Source organism: Taeniopygia guttata, chromosome 10, assembly GCF_048771995.1.
Source record: "Taeniopygia guttata chromosome 10, bTaeGut7.mat, whole genome shotgun sequence".
NCBI lineage: Eukaryota > Metazoa > Chordata > Aves > Passeriformes > Estrildidae > Taeniopygia > Taeniopygia guttata.
In genome coordinates, this window is record NC_133035.1 from 9,020,420 (window position 1) to 9,037,984 (window position 17,565).

Consider the following 17,565-nt stretch of genomic DNA (forward strand, 5'->3'; position numbering starts at 1 on the left):
CCTGCCCCAGAGCCCAGCAGGTTCACAGAATCCACATCCAGCCCAGAGCCCCAGCAGCAGCTCTGCTCACAGCAGAGACCAGCTAAGCTGTGCTGGTCACACTGTCATCACACCACTATCAGCAGCATGGGCAAAGGCTTATAAAAATAGCTAAGATTATATATAGCAAATCTGATTTAATTAAAATTAAATACAACTCTGAGAAAGCTAACTGACCATGGCTGAGAACTCTTAATCAGAACAAACTGCTCAGCAATTATTAGATCTCATGTGATGTCAGGATGTGCAAAAGGCTCTGTCCTGGTCTGTTGTAAACATCACCTCTTCTAGCTGAAGCTCTTGTTAAATATACTTTAAAATGCTGCCTTTTAACAAAAGGTCACTTGAAGAAAGGGCACTTTAAAAAGATGGTTAATATTCTCATTTCTTATTTGCTTTTTTGTTAAATAAGGGTGTTCCATTGTACTTGGTAAGCACCTTGGCGTGAAAACAGTGGTCCCTTTATCTGGTTCATATTTTGTTTTTAAAGACAATGCTGTTGCTAGGTCACAGCCAAAAGGCTACACATGTAGCTGACCTATTTTTTCCCGAAGGGATAAGCACAGCTGATGAGTACAGGCAGGAACCATCTTCCATCCCATGGGAACAACCTGTGACACCCTGCACGTTCTGCAGGCTGATCATCCCACAGTCCTGCAGTTTGCCAAGGGAGAACCCAGCACCACCCCCACAGTACCATCACTTTCTAGCAGTGATTTCACTTTGCTTGGTCCTTATAAAACACTTTTGTCTCCACAAAGGGAATTCCCTCTACTTAATGATCTCAACTGCCCAGCTGCACCCTACAGTGACCCACGGACAGAGCCTGCTGTGAGAGCAGGGTTTGCACCAAAGCAGGCAGCACAGCCTGTACAGTGCTGCCTCCTCAGCACAGGTAGACGACAAAGGTAATGAAGCACCATGCTGGGTTTAGGCTCAACACTGAACTCTCCCCTTCCTTTTAGTGTAAAACGTTCCCTTTGTACCCTTGCAGGCTTCTTAAGTACTGCTAAGTTTCACATGTGTTCTAAAAAAATAAAAAAAGAAAAAAAAAATACTTCATTTGTACAAGATGTTTTTCTTCCACACTTCCCACCCACTGCTTTCCTCCAATCTCAACAAAAACCCTTGAGAACAGTCCCTTGCCCAGAGAGGGCAGCTGGCCACCCCCTCCCTACAGCCCACACCCCACTGCTGTGGCTGCATCGATGTCCAGGGACTGTGCCCAAGGACACGCTCCCTGTCCCCTCCCCAGGTGCCCATCCTGTGCCACCCAAGGGGCAGAGATCCTTGTTTTAGGCCAGTCCCAACCGTGCTACCTGCCAGAGGAGCAGGGAAGGAAGAATCTGGAGGAACTAAAACACTGTCATAGGAAAAGCTGTAGGAGTTTGCCAGAAGATGCAGCTTTATTGTACAGTAATTAGCTCCCTCTGGAACAGCTGTGATGGGAGGAAGAGAAATACATACTGTTCTAGGGCTGGCTGCAACAGAGACCCGACCTGCACATTTTGTAACATCCCACAGCAGTCACCTGGTCATGCTCCCAAAGCCTCCCGTGGGAGTGCTCCACCTTCACTGCAGCAACGCCAAGGGGCTGGCACACACACCCCACAGCTTTTCCTTTAACACTCATCTGGCTAAAACTGATAAAACAGTAACTTGGGTCACTTATACTCCCAAAGTAAATTGGTTTTTTGAACAGAAAAGGTTACAGACACCGCTGTATATTTGTGCTTTCACAGCCACACCACTAGATGGGCTTTTCCTCGCTCCAGGCTGCAGGACAGAAGGAAACTCTTGGGAGTCTCCTTGCAGGATGCTGCATCCCCAGAGCACGTCCAGGGAGAGCTTCTCATGCTTCCATGAGCACCCTGTGTGACCCTCACAACTGCCCCAGCTGCAGCACATCTGGCAGGGTGTGTACAAAGCATCACAAACAGCCATTTTTGCTGGCCATGTTTTTATTTGTTTTTAGTTTTAAACTGGGGAGCCAATGATACATACAGTATTTCAAAAAATCAGAAGGTAAAACAAAATTTTAAAAGACTGAGATGCTACATGCTATATTTAACCTAATTTTATTCATGCTTGCTTTTGAGGGGGGCTGGGAGTGGGACAGGAATCATTCAGTAAAAACATACAGTAAAAACAAAATGTCTCACCATATAGAACTTTAACCTACAGTAATGTTGTACCTTAATTATTTCCATGCACACAACTAACATTACAAAATTTTTAAAAAATGAACACAATTAAGACTTCTAGGAGCATTTGATAATAAAGCAATTCCTAATTTCTTTTGTAGAGATCAAGCACCTCCAATTACAAATTCCTATACACAGTGAGTGCTTTACTTGAAATGAAAACTAAAAAATAAAAATAAAAATGTATTGGATAGCCTCAGAATAAGCCGATGTTAATATATATCCAGCTATGTAGGCAATAAAACCATAGTGCTAAACAAAAACTTTTATCTGAAAAGTAACTCAAAAATTGACTTTCTATAATTACAGAAATATACTTATTTGCTAAAATAAATAAAAGTGCTGCATATTAACACTTCACTATAAAGAATGCATACCAGAACATTTATAAATATTGAATGATTTTCAATAGGAATAGCTACTACAATAATGCTGGCTAAATAGAAGTGCATAATGAGAAGCACTATGGGTGGTTAATGTTTTGCCACATACTGCTGTTACCTTGAGGTAGATAACACATGCGTACCAAATTCTGCATTCATTTCAGTTGCTGCTGGTATCATGTGTCTAAGAAATGTGTTCAGTATGAAAAACTCTAAAATACGCATGAATGAAAAAAATGCTTCGGGAAAAATAGATATTCTCATGCAATTATGTACAGTCTCACTGTGTAAATTTCAAGGCAAGGTTCTTTTTCTGCAAAACATGGACACTGTTTTACTGAGAGAATGTTTTTTTTTTAACTTGGTTTAGTGCATTTTTTTGTTACCTCCTGCATTTTGCATTATTTTGCTCTATTCTTTAATTTTGTGTGCAAACGACATGCCAGTTTAAAAACAAAACTAACTCATGTATAGAAAGTAATTCTGGATTGTAAAAACAATGGTAAACAGAAAACTAATGAAATCCATACCAAAATTACACCATCTGATTCAAGTAAAAAAATTACTTACACTAGTAATAAAAAAAGACAAACACATCTGATGAATATAAAAGAAATGTCTGCTGAGTGTTTTAGTTTAGATGTTTCAGAATGCTGCTGTAGGTTTTGTGGGGAATCTGGGGAGATGATTTCATAGCAGAAGGCGTTAGTGTGGCCTGGATGGATTTGAGAGGAGAACCAACAGGGCTGTGAAACTGAGGAATACCTATAGCCTCAAGCTGCTTGTTGAAGAGGAGTTCCCCACTGTTACTGAGAAAGCTCTCTTCTCTTTCCTTCTCCCCAAGCTTCCCCTCTTCTACTGGCTCAGGTTCTAGCATTTCAGCATCTTCTTTCTTACTAAAAAATTTGTCCAAATAACTGGTGTAAGTATTTTCTTTTTCAACTTGTTCATCTTTCCTTACTTCGCAACAGAACTGGTCTATGAGGAAGCATCCCTCCCCACCACTGACAAACTGACTGTCCCAAGAAGTTTGGTACAGAGCTTCTAACTGTGCCAAGTTGGCCATTCCTTTCTCCTGCTTCTCTCTGCTTACCGACTTTGATATTATTCCTTTCAACTCTATCTGAGACACTGAACTATTCAAGTCATTTAATTTATCAACATCAGTAGACTCATGTTGTAAACTAAGCTGGATGGTTTCTGCTATAAAAGAATCAAAGTCAAACCCCTGATTCTTCTCCCTTTCTTTTTCAACAAGTTGCTGTGATGCTTCCTCAAGTGCTATCTGAGCTTTCACCAACCCATTCTTTTCACATTTAGACTTGCCTTTCTTGTCAGACTTTTCTTTGCTTTGTTCCTTCCAGTTTGAAAGATCTATAATAAGCTTGGGCTCATAGTAATGGTTAACTTCACTGTCTCGCCACACTAAATTATCTAGGTATGAAGAGGATCTCATTTTGTAATTACAAGTGTGACTACACTCCAGATCACAATACTTGTTTTCGTGGTGATCTGAATACTGCCAGCAAGGCTCAGTAGAGAAGTGGGTGTCAAAGGCAGGATCCTCCAGGTACTTTTCACGATCTCCATCCAAATATTTGCGAGGATCTACCTGCACTTCTTCTTCATCAGTTACGTCAGAAAGAGCCCTTGGATCACGCTGAACTTCATCAGCTTCATAGTTATTATGAATAGGCCAGTCATGGTCTGAAAACTGACTTTCATGGTATCTGTAAAGCAATTTCATAAGTGTTAGCAGCTAAAAACAGTCTTCTGGCTCCCAAAACAGAGACAGTCAAGTTTAGAAATTCCCTTACAAAATAATGACAATTTAACACAAAATTCTTCCTTAATCCAGCTGAGTACCTCTTCCAGGCTGTTAATTTAATGTAGCATAAAGAAACAGAATTATGTACAACAGCTCACTCCATTTACAGAACTTTTTCTAAAGCGTGTTTAATTGACTTAAGATGACTACTATGAAATCTCTTTACTACAATATGCATTAAGCATTAGATAAGTCAATCATAATTAAAACTCTCCTTCAACTAAGTTTATTTTTAGAGAAGTATTTTGGGGAAAAAAAAAAAGTAAATATTAACTTTAGATTCTAGAGTCCTGAGTGCAACTCAGGAATCCATCAGCATATCCAAGTTGCATCTAACAGATTATAAATCCAATGATACTCTATAATGGAAAATTTTATTCTCAGGTCAACTCAAGAGGAAGAAACAGAGAAAAGGAAATAATGCCCATGAAGCAATGTCACTTCAAGCACAAAGCCATCCAATTATGTTACCACAGTAAGTGATAAATTTACCTTTCCCAATTATAAATATGGCTGTGACTTTCATCCATTAGCAGAATATCATCAACCTCATCTTCAATGTGAAAAGGATGACTTGAAATAGGCTCATCCGTTGGAAAGGAATAAATGCTCATATAAGGATGGGACAAAGCTTCTTCTGCTGTCAATCGATCCATGGGACTAAATGTCAAAATTTGCTCCAGAAAGTCCAGTGCTGTAGAATATAAGGTACCATTAAATGGGAAATTTCTGACATTTAGAACTTAACATTAAGGTGCAGTGCTTTGCACTAGAGGTCTCTAGTTGTTTCAAGGTGGCTGCCTGTGAAGTACCAGCTACTAACAATGCACTGCCAAATATGCATCCTGTAGCCATCAGAAAGAGAGAGAAGTCAAATCTAAGATCAACCATAATTTAACTTAAAGCATGAAAAAATAGCAAGAGACAGAAAGCTTTAAACTGAATCAGTATCCACCAATGGAACTGCTGTTACTTTGGCTGGGGGACTCTCTTCTAAAAACATTTGAAAGACAGTCCTGCTATACTGACTCCATTCCAACATTCCCTTGTATTTAAAAGGCCAGTGTCTCAAAACAGAGCAATTCCAGTGCAAATAGGTCCAGCAGAGATTCACAATTCTACTCTAAAGATAACAAAGCAGCCATCATGGAAGTAAATTTCTTTTATTAGGGCAGAAGACAATCCTCCTTCAGAGAACACAGATTCTTCTAACTGAAACTTGCTTTTAACAATCACACACCCGCACCTCAAAGCTGCATGCTATTTGATGCTTTTGAAACATCAAAACGTTGAATCAAGATTTTTTCACTACTTACCTTCAGGACTGATGCCTGGAAGCAACTGAGTTAAAGGTTTGTGTGGCTCAGTCATATCATTTCTAATGTAAACTGGAATTACATTGAGAAGCTCCTGACGGTCCTCCTCATGTACGACAGGAATTGATTCTAGAATCAACTGCATCTGTTCAAGTTCATGTGCACCTGAGCACCAAAAGAAAAGACAAGCTGCTGTTTCAACTTTAAACATTTCTGATCCCTGTATATGAAAGGCATGTTAAAATCTTGTGCTCTGAGCAGCTATTTCCAGTAAAAGATTATAATCTCCTGCCACAGAGGAAAAGCTGAAGTTCTGAATTTAAATGATAATAAATCTGAAGAGCTCTCATGAAATGCTGTGGCATATGAAGAATTACAGACCCGCTACTCACAGATAAAGAGACCTAACCTTAAGCTTTTGTAAGGGTGTTTTCACCATGGATGAGGTACTCTACAGCAATACCATTTTTATCACACACTATATACTGCTATCCTCCCCTTTCAACTGATCCACCTAATTAATACAGCATTTGACCTCACTTTGAATTGTATGTCCCTTACTAATAAAAACAGGAGTAGTTTAGCTCAGAAAGACACTGTGCAGGCCACAACCATTTGTATTAATATTCTACTCCAAAATCTTCCATTAACTGTTAAGTGCAAGACAAAAATTACCTGGTTACACAGAGTGATGCTCTTTTTGAAAGAAGTACTCTATTATAATTGAAATTACAGTACTCTTTCAGCACTACCTGAAGTTTCCCTGGGTAAGAACAATAAGGGCCTATACAGCAGATCAATTTTGAATAACGAACAGCATCTGTATTCAGTACTGGAGTACCCAGAAATATAAGTCGCCAACTACAGCTTGTTGCTCAGCTCCAAGGAGGATGTGGGATCCTAGAGATTCAACTAGCAAATGAAATTATATAGGATTATTTGCATGCCAGTGTTTCCTTCCTTCACCAAGCAGCTCTGGGCAATCACAAGCAATACTGATGTATGTGAAAATAAAAATAAAAGTAAATGGGGCCAGTAAGAGACTCTACCATCTCCAAACTTCCACACTTTCAGTTCACTTCAGTGCCTGCACAGAACAGCAGTCTGCACTGAACATCCTATCACACATCTGCCAGGTGACTTGAAAAGCTGAGACAAAGTCACTGCAGAAAATCTGACCGAGTTCCCCAAATGGATCAGTACTGCTTTGTGTTAACGTCTTTACTGGACTGAAAGAGCAGTTTTGTTCTGCTTCAGACTACAACAAATTACTTAATATGATCTATCAGATGTTATAATGTTTGTAATTTGCTGGAAAACAGATTCTACTGTGTAATCAGTACCATCCTAAAAATTAATTAGCTTTCTGTCCACTGTCGGCGAAATATCCATTGCAAAATATTAATTTAGAACAAATAAGCAGAGAAGTTGTTTGGAAAAGCTACTGAATTCCTCTGCCTCAACTTCCTTTCTCTCACTTGTTCCAGGTATTCTGCAATATTAATCTGTGTTCTTCCTTCCCATTCTCATCAGCTTTCTGAACAGCAGGATTCCTAAGGGATGGTTCAGAAGCAGACAGGATGTTGCAATTAACAAAATCAATCCCTCAAAACAACTCTGCAGAAGAACTTTATTCAGAGTCTCAGGGCAGAATAATTATCCTATCTCCAACCATCTTCCCTTTCCAAATGCATGACGTCAAGAAATCCGTTTTTCTTTAGATGAGAAAACTGCAGCAGTGCTACATTTTCACAGGAGCACATCTATATCTAAAATATTTTTCTAAGTATCTATTTAATGCAACTAAGGCATATAAACAAGCCTACAAATTAACAATTTTGGTGACTAAGAAAGTTTTTAAACCGAATTCTAACTCTGCATAGCAATTGGGCCAATAAAAAACTGTGACAAATACCAGTGATACTCAAAGGAAAAATAAACCAAAATGTTGGCAGTTGTGATCGATATATGCTGAATGATGAAATCTGCAGACTTTCTCCCACTGGGAACATAATAAATCTTGTATCAGCAAAGCATTTAATACTCTGGGGACATTACTCCAGTAGTCAGTAACTCAAAGAGTGAAACACTCACTGCATGTTAAGAGAAGCCTCTGCACGTATACATTTATACGTATAAATTTATACTGATTTTTACAAAATAATGCTTTCAATTGACAGTTCTCCATTAACTATTTAATGGGAAGAAACTCTCAATTCCATTGCCTTTTCATGCAAAGCTAAGAATGACTGAGAGGTGTGCTTTCAGTCCACAGTCCTTTTGTCTAAAGAAATGTGAATTTTGAAGTGCAAGCTTAGCTCTCAGAGGTTTTATCTGTATTGCTCCTATAATTCAGGCCAACAGGAGCAAATCCAAGAGTGAGCCTGAATGAGACAGCTGCTGCTGAGGCCCCAGGGTGCACAAAAATAAGCATTTCAGAGGTATTTCAGCAGTTTGCTCATCTGTTCCCATGGACTGAGTGCTTGTCAGCAGGTGGTGATCTCCTGTAGTGCAAATAACAGTTTCACTTTACCTAAAATGCTCTAGTTTGTGCTCCGAGCTAGGTCAGCAACATGGTACAGGATGGGCATCAAGAGATAGGCTTCAAAAATTTGCTCCTGATGCTAACCAAAGCTCTAATATCGATCACCCAATGAGACCAGAGCATTGCTTCCTATCTCACCTGAAACAGTTGAAGGTTGCACATTTCCTTGCTGTATTGCACTAAATTTTACACCTTTAAATCTATGCCCCTGGGACGTCATAATTTAAAATATAGAGAGGCAAGAAGTCATTAGGTTGACTACATAAAAAAAAAAAAAAAGCATATGATACTCAGGGTATTCATAATCCTCAAGTACTCCTGTATACACCAATTCACACATGCATCAGAACTCTTCTTAAGCAACGAATAAAATTAGCTTAACACAATTATAGATATATTTAGTGTATGACTTCTACAATAAATTATGTTATTTAGCTAAATACACACCAATACAAGTAATGAAATTGAAATACCTCCTGCTTTATAGATATACCAATTTATTATATAACAGCATAATAATATAGCATATCCTGACAGTCAGTGACTACTAATGCTAGCCACAGGAACTAATCTTTCCTGAGGAAGATAATTAAACAGTACCACTCCTTTTATGAACATACCACTGATTTTATTTTACCCACCTGCAAAGAGTGTTTTCCCAGTCAGCATTTCAGCAAAGATGCAACCTGCAGCCCACATGTCAATGGCTTTAGTGTAGTTGTTAGGAGAAAGCAAAAGCCGGGGCGATCTGTACCATTTAGTAACCAATCCTTCAGAAAGATGGCCCTAATGAAATTAATTTAAAAATTCTATTAGATTTTTAAGACTTAGCGTTTTTAATTTATTTTTTAATGCACTACTAACAAGATTTTTTTTTAGTCTCAAAGTCCCAGGGATTATACTGTGTGCATGCTACTAAACCTTCTTTCTACCTTTACAAATATCTTTGTGAGTGAACAGCAACCCTATACAAATATGACACTATTTATTAGTCAAATGAGGTACTGCAGCAAAACTTTTTCATTCCCAGATGCCAAAAAAATACAGAGATGATACTGAACTCTCTTGTGAAACATCTAGACCAGGAGGACACTATCTCTAAACCAAGCCCCCAAAGTAGCCACACTTGTACTACTTATAATCTTATTTAAGGCTTCAATAATTAAATACAACTAAATGCTGCTCTTAATCTCAGGTTCTGTCTTCACTGTTAAAACCTCTGCTTTTCTGAAACCATTTAGTAAAAAAAAAAATATATTTTATGCTTCCAGTAATCCTATCTGAGACAAATCATGCTAAGGAGGCCTTCCACAACCTATCTACCTGTGCAAAAGGGGGTAAGATACTATTTTAAGAAAGCACAGTTGTCAATGCATCACTTAAGATATTCCCACTCTCTGCATACCTTGTGGGAATAATGAGGATCCATGATTCGTGCAAGACCGAAGTCACCAATCTTCAGCACCAAGTCTTCAGTATTAATGAAAAGATTAGCTGGTTTGAGATCTCTATGCAGAACATTTGCAGAGTGAATATACTTGAGCCCACGTAGCAGCTGGTACATGAAAAGTCTGGCATGATCTTCCAGTAAAGGGCCTTGCTCTAGCAAATTAGCCAGATCTGTCTCCATGTATTCCTGGACAATGTAAACACAGTTCAATTCTGTCAGGGAGCCCACGTCATCTGTTAACCGGCTTCCACTGGGACCAAGAATTTCAAATACTTTGACAATGTTATCGTGGTCAAGTCTTCTAATAATTTTGATCTCACGTAGAGCATGTTTAACACTCTGGGGATCTGTCAGGACAATTTTCTTGACAGCTACTCTTTTGTCACAGTCATTATCGACAGCAGAAAAAACTAAGCCGTTTCCACCACAGCCCAGTGGTTTTAAGTCCATATACCGAGAGCCCAGATCAAAACCATGAATGTTCATGAGACTTTCAAATTTTTCTGCCATTTTAAAATTCTTTACGTTTTTCCTCAAACTACTAAGCTTCTGTAAACACACGGAGACACTTCCACTGGTATCTGAAGGAAAGGTCTTAGAGAAAGGGAGAAGAAACACTTGGCTTTGACTGCAAGATGGTTTCTTGACACTCTCATTTCATTATGAGCCAGCCAGGCCTGCTGTGTCCCCTTGAATTTAGAGCCTGTAAGCTCTAGAACTCAAACTGAGCATAAGATAGAAAGATTGCAGCATTCATAGTTCAAGAAAGGTGCAGCATTTCTGCAGACATTAAAGAAAATACTCACAAGAAACTCAAACGGAATGAAATGACATACTATGCACTCAGCTCTACTGTGCTAATCTGGTTAACATTTAACAAAAATGTGAATAAATATGCACATAATAGGCTTCTATTAACATCCTCCTCCTCACAGTGCAGATACATTCAGTGTTGGACTGGTCCTGAGCAGCGTCATTCTATGGTGCTGGTAAGCACTATTTTTTTTTCCTTCTTCCTCCTTTTTCTCTTCTTTGTTTACAGTCTAGTTAAATGGGAAACTGGCAGCTCTTGATTTACAAAAGATGCCTTCTGTTAATGATCAGGTGGCTCTAGCTCACCACAATCACAATCAAAGCTACCATCCATTTTACTCCGTGGCAACCTGAAAAGCAGAGAAAAATACATCAGTACCCCAACACATAGAAAAGTCCTCCTCCTCCCCCAACTCATTGAGTTATCCTAAATATACCACTTATTTACTGTCCAGTTATAAAAAGAATAAATCATCAAAAAAGCTAAACTAGTTAGAAATTTACATATACCTTTCACACTTCTGAAGGAAAGCAATAATAACCAACCACCATTTCTAAAACATATGTTGCGAATATTTTTGATGCAATCTATTTAATTTATACATCAATAAATCCTCCAGAGTCTTAATATAGAAACTAACAAAGCAAACTTGCTTTGTTAAGAGCTGTTACGAGACAAGCCAGTATCCATAGCATCTGTCAGCAAATTCTGAAATAATTATTTTTACAAAACTTTTATCTGAACACAAAATCAGGTTTAACTATTTCAGCATAATAAGAGATAACTAGGTACTGGTTACATGAAAAGGGTGGCTTGTACACTCCAAGTATGTACTGAATATACAGCACACATCCAATGTCACTTATAAAGCTTTAGTCCTTGTGATCTTAGATAAAGTTTACCAACATCTCAAATAATAACTCTGCCTCTACAGACTCATTTGTACAGGAATCATAGGGGTAATTCCTACATATCAGACAAATATTATGGCTTTATCAATTACTGCTATACTTATCCAACCTAGATTACAAAGAAAAACTAGCAGCAAGTACATTTTACAGAGTAACTGATATGTTCTACAACTATGTCCCCTAACATATGGACTCTTTCAGACAAAATTTATTTTTTAATAGTGTAATGAATTCACCTACTATTATGAAAAACCAAACAGGCAATTTTCTCAATAAGTTCCCGTCAGCACCAGCAGAATGCAGTCGTAAAGACCACATGGTGCATTTTTGTACAACATCCTCACTTCTCTTAAAAGCTCAAAAATGCCACAAAGGGAAGAGTCAGAGGTGTACGCTACACAGTGTGGTAAACTTTGGGCAATTCCACTACAAGTCACTTGAATGTTCTTCCCCAATATGTATAGGTCACATCAAACCACCAAGTGCTCCTGTTCAATCTTAGATTAACACATTTCAGCTCTTCCATAAATGTAAAGGTCATCACACTATCCCAACACTTTAGAATTAATTATATGAATGTTTTCCTTTAAAACAGTGCTAGCCTTTCAGTGGGACAACTGTGAGCAAGCAAAACAAGTCTCCTCACTCCTAACAGAGCAGCAAGAGCAGCTGACAAGTTATTAACATATTTTAAATAATGGCCTCAATTCACTAAAGAAATCAGAATTGTATAGAGAAAAAGAAAAAAAAAAAAAAAGAAAGACAGGCACACTGGCAATGAGAAACAAAACTGTTTCAACACATTTAAATATTACCCTTCCTTTGGCTCGAGCCTGACTGTCATCAAGACACAGCCCCAGTGCTCAGCCTCGCTCCCTCCTGCCACACACCAGCTGCCCCCAGGTATGTGGACAAACACAGGGAAGAAGGAAACACATGCTATCCTCTGCTCAGTTTTTCTTTTTAAATAGATATCACCAAATGTAGTGTTTCTGAACTGAAACGCACTGAGCTGCCCTCTACTGATGTGGTATACCCTGCCACAAGGGTGATCTTCAGAGCTTTCTCTACCTAGAACATGGAACTTAAGATTGCCTTAAGATTCCTTTCTTTGTGCATTGGCAACAGTCCTAGCTTTAAACAGTGTTTTACAAGAGTTATTATGGTCTCAGTACAAACACAATAAGGTAACAGTACTACTTTTCCCCAAACTATCTTGAATTTTTAGCAATATTAAGACATTAAAGAGAGGACCCCTTTTAAAATACCTATGATTATTTAAAGAACAAAACAAAAATTTATCTTAAAGCGGACAGCATCAGTGACTATCCAAGACTGTTCTTTTTGCCAGATGTCTAGCCTCTTGATTTTTAACATTTTTAAACTTGAAAGTATTTTCTCACTCACATGTACTACTTTCAGGTTCACTCATTTGGAGCTGCTGTCTGTACAACAGTTCACATCACCCCATTCACCTTTCAGTCCAACACCACCCCCAGCTGTTACCGAAATTAAAATTTGTACCAATACTTCAAATTTCACATTACCTTTAAGTCCAAGGCCTCTGTTCAATTACCCTGCATTAAGCTGTATTTTACATCTTTGGGACCATCTACAACCAGTTGTATTCTGCCTCATAATTAGGCCCATTGTTTTACACTGCTGATGTTTTCAACATGCAGCAATACTGAAACTGTTTGCACCAGCTGTGTGACACATCTGGAAACTCTCTTTTAGCTAGTTCCATTAAACAGTCCAGGAACAGATTCAAAACCATGCCCATCAGCAGCAAAGATTAAGACTTATCATCTCTTAGCATAACTGAGATCTTACCCCCTACTGCCATGAGTGAATGCACCAATGAAAGGTCTGCTTCAGGGAGAAAGGGAACTACGGCCCAATCCTGAAGTAGGAGCCCTAAAATTTTCATTCTGTATCTCTATGCATCTTTAATCATCAGTTTATACTTATCCTTCCACCAGGTGTCCACTAATTACAATGTTTTCAGAGAGCACGCAATGATCTCCACAATCAGACTGATTTAGCCAAGAAAACAAATGCTGACAACATAAGCAACCAACCTGGTGCAGCCTTCATTTGACCTGATCATACTCCAAGCTTCCTATCGGTGAATAAATTACTGAATCCCATGTTCTAGCCACTTGAAACGTATAATGGACTACTGTATAAAAAAGGGGGGTTTATCATCCCAGTTTGTGCTGAACAGGCTCCTGACGCAGGCACTGACATTTTCACCTGGGCTGTCACCTTGCCACGATGTCCAGGCGTTTTATAAGTGGTACTTTTACTCCTTCCTCACACAAAGTTTAAAGAGCGAACCACAAAGATATCGGTTCCTTAAGTGGTTTATAACTATGGTTTTAAAATGGGTCAGTTCTTGGGAGAGGGTAACAGAAGTGACCCACAGAAGGCTTTGAAATCATCCCTAGCGATGATCATCACATTTGGCTGGCTTCAGGCATTGCACAAGCAGCTCCTTCAAATCATGCTCAACTCCTGCACGTGGATTTATCACAGTTTTCAGGAAACAGGATGTACACCAAAATAGTCAGGTATGAGATGTTTACTTTGTCAGAAATACAAATAAGACTAAAAGATACCAGTTAATTTGATTACGCTGACCATATAATGATCAAATTATTACTCACAGGAGAAAGACCAAGAATGACTAATGACATATTATACAATCTGCTAAGTACTATCTCTTTGACTAAAAAATACGGGGCACAGAAGAACTTTTTTTTAGATCAGCCACGTTGCAGTCAGTAGGCAGAGTGAGTCATCGTCCAACTCACGAAACTGCTGCTTTCTAAAGCCTCCTACTTGCTCCCCACACTGTTTAGGGAACTCAGTGCTGGCAGTAAGCAAATGTTACTATTAGTTTATAAATCTTCTGAAGGATCTGTAAAAACACACAAGAATCCAGTGTACTTTTTTGCATTGTGTTTAAAAATGGTTTGGCTCTCCTTTTAGATAATGATGAAAAGTCCCCAGAAGAAGCCCACCATCAGCTAACCACCGCCGTCTGCACCTCTGCAGACCTGCTATCATCTGCTGTTCCACTGAACAGGTAACCAGTCAAGAGTGAATTTGAGATAACAACTACACAAGTAAGGCCTGAGCTTGAGCAAATGTCTGAAATGAAAGTTCCCATTTTAGCTTTAGAGCACACATTTCCTAAACGCAATTGCCAAACCAAAATGCACCTCTATTTTAAGCCATCACTTTCCGGAATTTGTAACTGGTCTATTAACACATAATGCTGTGACAGCGTTATTTTTATATGTACACACACATCTATATAAAAAGCTTGATGGCAACAGCACTGGCCATACGACAACACGCCGATCGCCGTTTCTTTTCCCACAATATAATTAAGAGCCGTTGTCAGGCTGAACCCAAACGGCACTGAATTAGCCAGAAAAAAAAAGACATCCTACAGACGCCAAGCGAGAGCATCCTGCCTGCCTAGGCAAGGGTACCTGTTCCCCAAATCCCAAAACTCGGGCAGCCTCTCTTCAACCCATTTCCGTCGGGTGTTTCATGGTACTTATTAGGAGCATTAAGTCACTTTTCCCACAAAGGGTTCCCGGAGCCTGCGGGCGCCCGGGAGCAGGAGCGAGCGGTACCTGCGCCCTGTCTGGCTCGGCTCGCAGAACCGCGCTGAATGCAGCAGCAAAACTTCCGCAGGCGGCGGAGGCCGGACCCCCGGCAAAGCACATCCTTCCTCCCGCCGCCCCCGGGCCGAGCAGCCTCGCCCGCCCGCCGGGCCGAGGGACCCGGGCCCGCCGTGCTGGGGGCCAGCCCGGCCCCGGCTCCGCCGAGCGGCCCTACCTTCAAACGCCCTTCAGGCCGCGCCCGCCGCCCCCGGCACGGCCGCCCCGGGCCCGGCGCCGCAGCCGCCGGCAGCGCCCCCCGCCCCCGCCCGCCCGGCCCGCGCCGCTGCTCGCCCCGCTCGGCCCCGCGGCCGCCGCAGTGCGGAGGGGCCGGGTCGGGCCCGGGCGGAGGGAGCGGGGCGGAACCGAACGGGCCGGGGGCGCTGCCGCCGCCACCGCCGGGCGGGACGGAGGGAACAAAGCGCCTTTGTGCGGCGGGGCCGGGCCCGCGTGCGGCGGCCGAGACCCCCGCGCCCCCCGCCCCTCACACTCACGGGCCTTCCCAGGCTCATCGGGGGTGCGCTGCTCACACGGCCGAGCCCCGCGGCCCCGCCACCGGCCCTCGCCCGGCGCCCGCCCGCCTCGCCGCAGTTGCCGCTGCCGCAGCCGCCGCCATGTAACCCGGCGCGGAGGGCAGGGAGGGGCGGCGCGGCGGCGGCTCCGCCCGCCAGGGGCGGCCCCGGGCGGCCCTCGGGGACGGGGGCGGGACGGGAGCGGCGCAGCGGCCGGGGTCGGTGCCGGGCTGCGGGCGACATCCGCTCGCTCACCTCACCGCCTCGGCTGCCGGCCCGAGGGGATCCGCAGTCTGGAAGCACGGCTGAGCCACCCGCAGCACGGAGAGGCGGCGGGTGGAGCGGCGTGCGCCGGAGGGAGCGCGGCCGCGGCTCTGCCCCGGTGGCCCCTGCGGCAGCCGGAGCAGCGGGACCGGGAGGCCCAGCGGGGCCCCGCCGAACCAGCGCTGTCCCGGGGCTTCGGGGTGCCGAGCTCCAGCAGCGACAGGCGGGGAAGCGGCCGGGTGGCCCCGTTCAACCGGCCCCTCGCTAAACGTCCCTCTCGGCAGAGAAACAAACAGTTGGAAGGCAGCAGGCGGGCGCGGCGGGGGCAGTTCCGTTCCCCGGAGGTGACACCGGCTCAGATGTTCTGCAGTCTTAATGTCATGGCCCAGCTGAGGCTTCTCCACACAAGCAAATCTTTGCCATTGCTGTCACCTCCAGATACCACAAACGATTTCTGTCTTGCTATAGCATCTCCCTTAACAGAAGCACTACGTTAAGGCAAAACAGAGTTTTTGCTTTTCCCCAAAACCACAATTAATACAGCAAAATAAAGAAAAACAATGAAAACTTTACGTTTTTCGCCCATGAGACTCGTATAAAGCACTCTTACTAAGGAGAGAGAAGCATAAGGACACCAAGCCTCTAGGTATCAGAAGAGCCTTCTGCTTCCACTAACCCAGTTTCGGTACAACTGTCAAAGCAGGGGTGCAGTTTTCCTCTTCAGTCCCTTATATGCCTTCCCAGTGCAGGATGGCTCAAAAGTAAAACAATCAATAAAGTAAAACAATCAATACTCACTTTTTCTGGTTAAACACAGGTTATTTATAGCTAGTACTAGGACAGAAGTTATATGCAATAGGGCTCTATTGCTCTGCTGCCATTTGGACAGAAGCATCCAATTGACCTTTGCGCTTTTAGATCATGTAACTTTATTTTTTAAAATAAGTCATATATCAACATCCAAGGATCTCCCTACTCAGCTTTTCTAGGCTTTAAAGTAACTTTTGAACTCTCTTTAATTATGCAGCAAACATCCTCTGTTTCAATTAGTCAGATGCTCTGCTAGCTCTGATACTGCCCCCACTAGCAGGAGAGGTGACCTGGGCATTTGGCAGTGCAGCACTGTGCTCAGAGCACACATGCAGAAGTCAGTAACCAAACTGACACTTTATATTACAATGCTTGCTAATTGATAGGCAGCTCACCATGCTGCCAACAGTACAGAAAAGTCAGAAACAAAGCTGCAGTTCTTCTGCCCACCCAGCAAAACAGAGCTGGAAGATTACTACACCACTGCTCCAGAAGGCCTGTATTTAAATACACTCCATAAAGAAAAATCTGCAGGAGTGCATATTTGGAAGACGTGATGTTAGGATGGCAACCAGAGCCAAGCCACAGAGGAGTTTTTACTTGAATTAAAGGAAGAGATTTGGGGCTTAAAAAAAAAAAAAGGCAGGAGCAGCTGTGGTTGTATATCTAAATCCTGAGCTATTTGGTTAATTAAAGAACTCCTCCATCCATGCAAAGAATTTTCATTATGAGAAACAAAAGAGCAAGCTGATCCTCAGATTCTAGAGTGCTGAAGTAAGAAAACTTTTATATTATATCCCTGAAACAGCACC

General features: G+C 41.9%; 1 protein-coding gene across 4 annotated transcripts; it reads right to left on the reverse strand.

The window, feature by feature from the left end:
- Positions 1-1,982: 1,982 nt before the first annotated feature.
- MAPK6 (mitogen-activated protein kinase 6) lies at positions 1,983-16,073 on the reverse strand. Of its 4 annotated transcripts, none has more exons than XM_030281876.4 (6): positions 15,935-16,073; positions 9,721-10,928; positions 8,957-9,101; positions 5,771-5,935; positions 4,947-5,148; positions 1,983-4,356 (listed from the first exon to the last, which is right to left on the reverse strand). In XM_030281876.4, exons 2-6 carry the CDS (start codon positions 10,273-10,275, stop codon positions 3,258-3,260), a joined length of 2,166 nt encoding a protein of 721 aa, XP_030137736.1. In that variant the 5' UTR covers positions 10,276-10,928; positions 15,935-16,073; the 3' UTR covers positions 1,983-3,257. The 4 variants fall into 4 exon arrangements, with proteins under 4 accessions (XP_030137736.1, XP_030137734.1, XP_030137737.1 ...); XM_030281874.4 differs by lacking the exon at positions 15,935-16,073 and adding an exon at positions 15,662-15,804; XM_030281877.4 differs by lacking the exon at positions 15,935-16,073 and adding an exon at positions 15,346-15,443.
- Positions 16,074-17,565: the final 1,492 nt, after the last annotated feature.

Coding starts and splice junctions, on each gene's coding strand:
- MAPK6 (XM_030281876.4), bottom strand. CDS start 10,275: ATGGCAGAAAAATTTGAAAGTCTCATGAACATTCATGGTTTTGATCTG. Junction 9,102..9,720: donor ATCCTCATTATTCCCACAAG/GTATGCAGAGAG, acceptor TAATTTCATTAG/GGCCATCTTTCTGAAGGATT. Junction 5,149..5,770: donor TCCAGGCATCAGTCCTGAAG/GTAAGTAGTGAA, acceptor TATATTCTACAG/CACTGGACTTTCTGGAGCAA.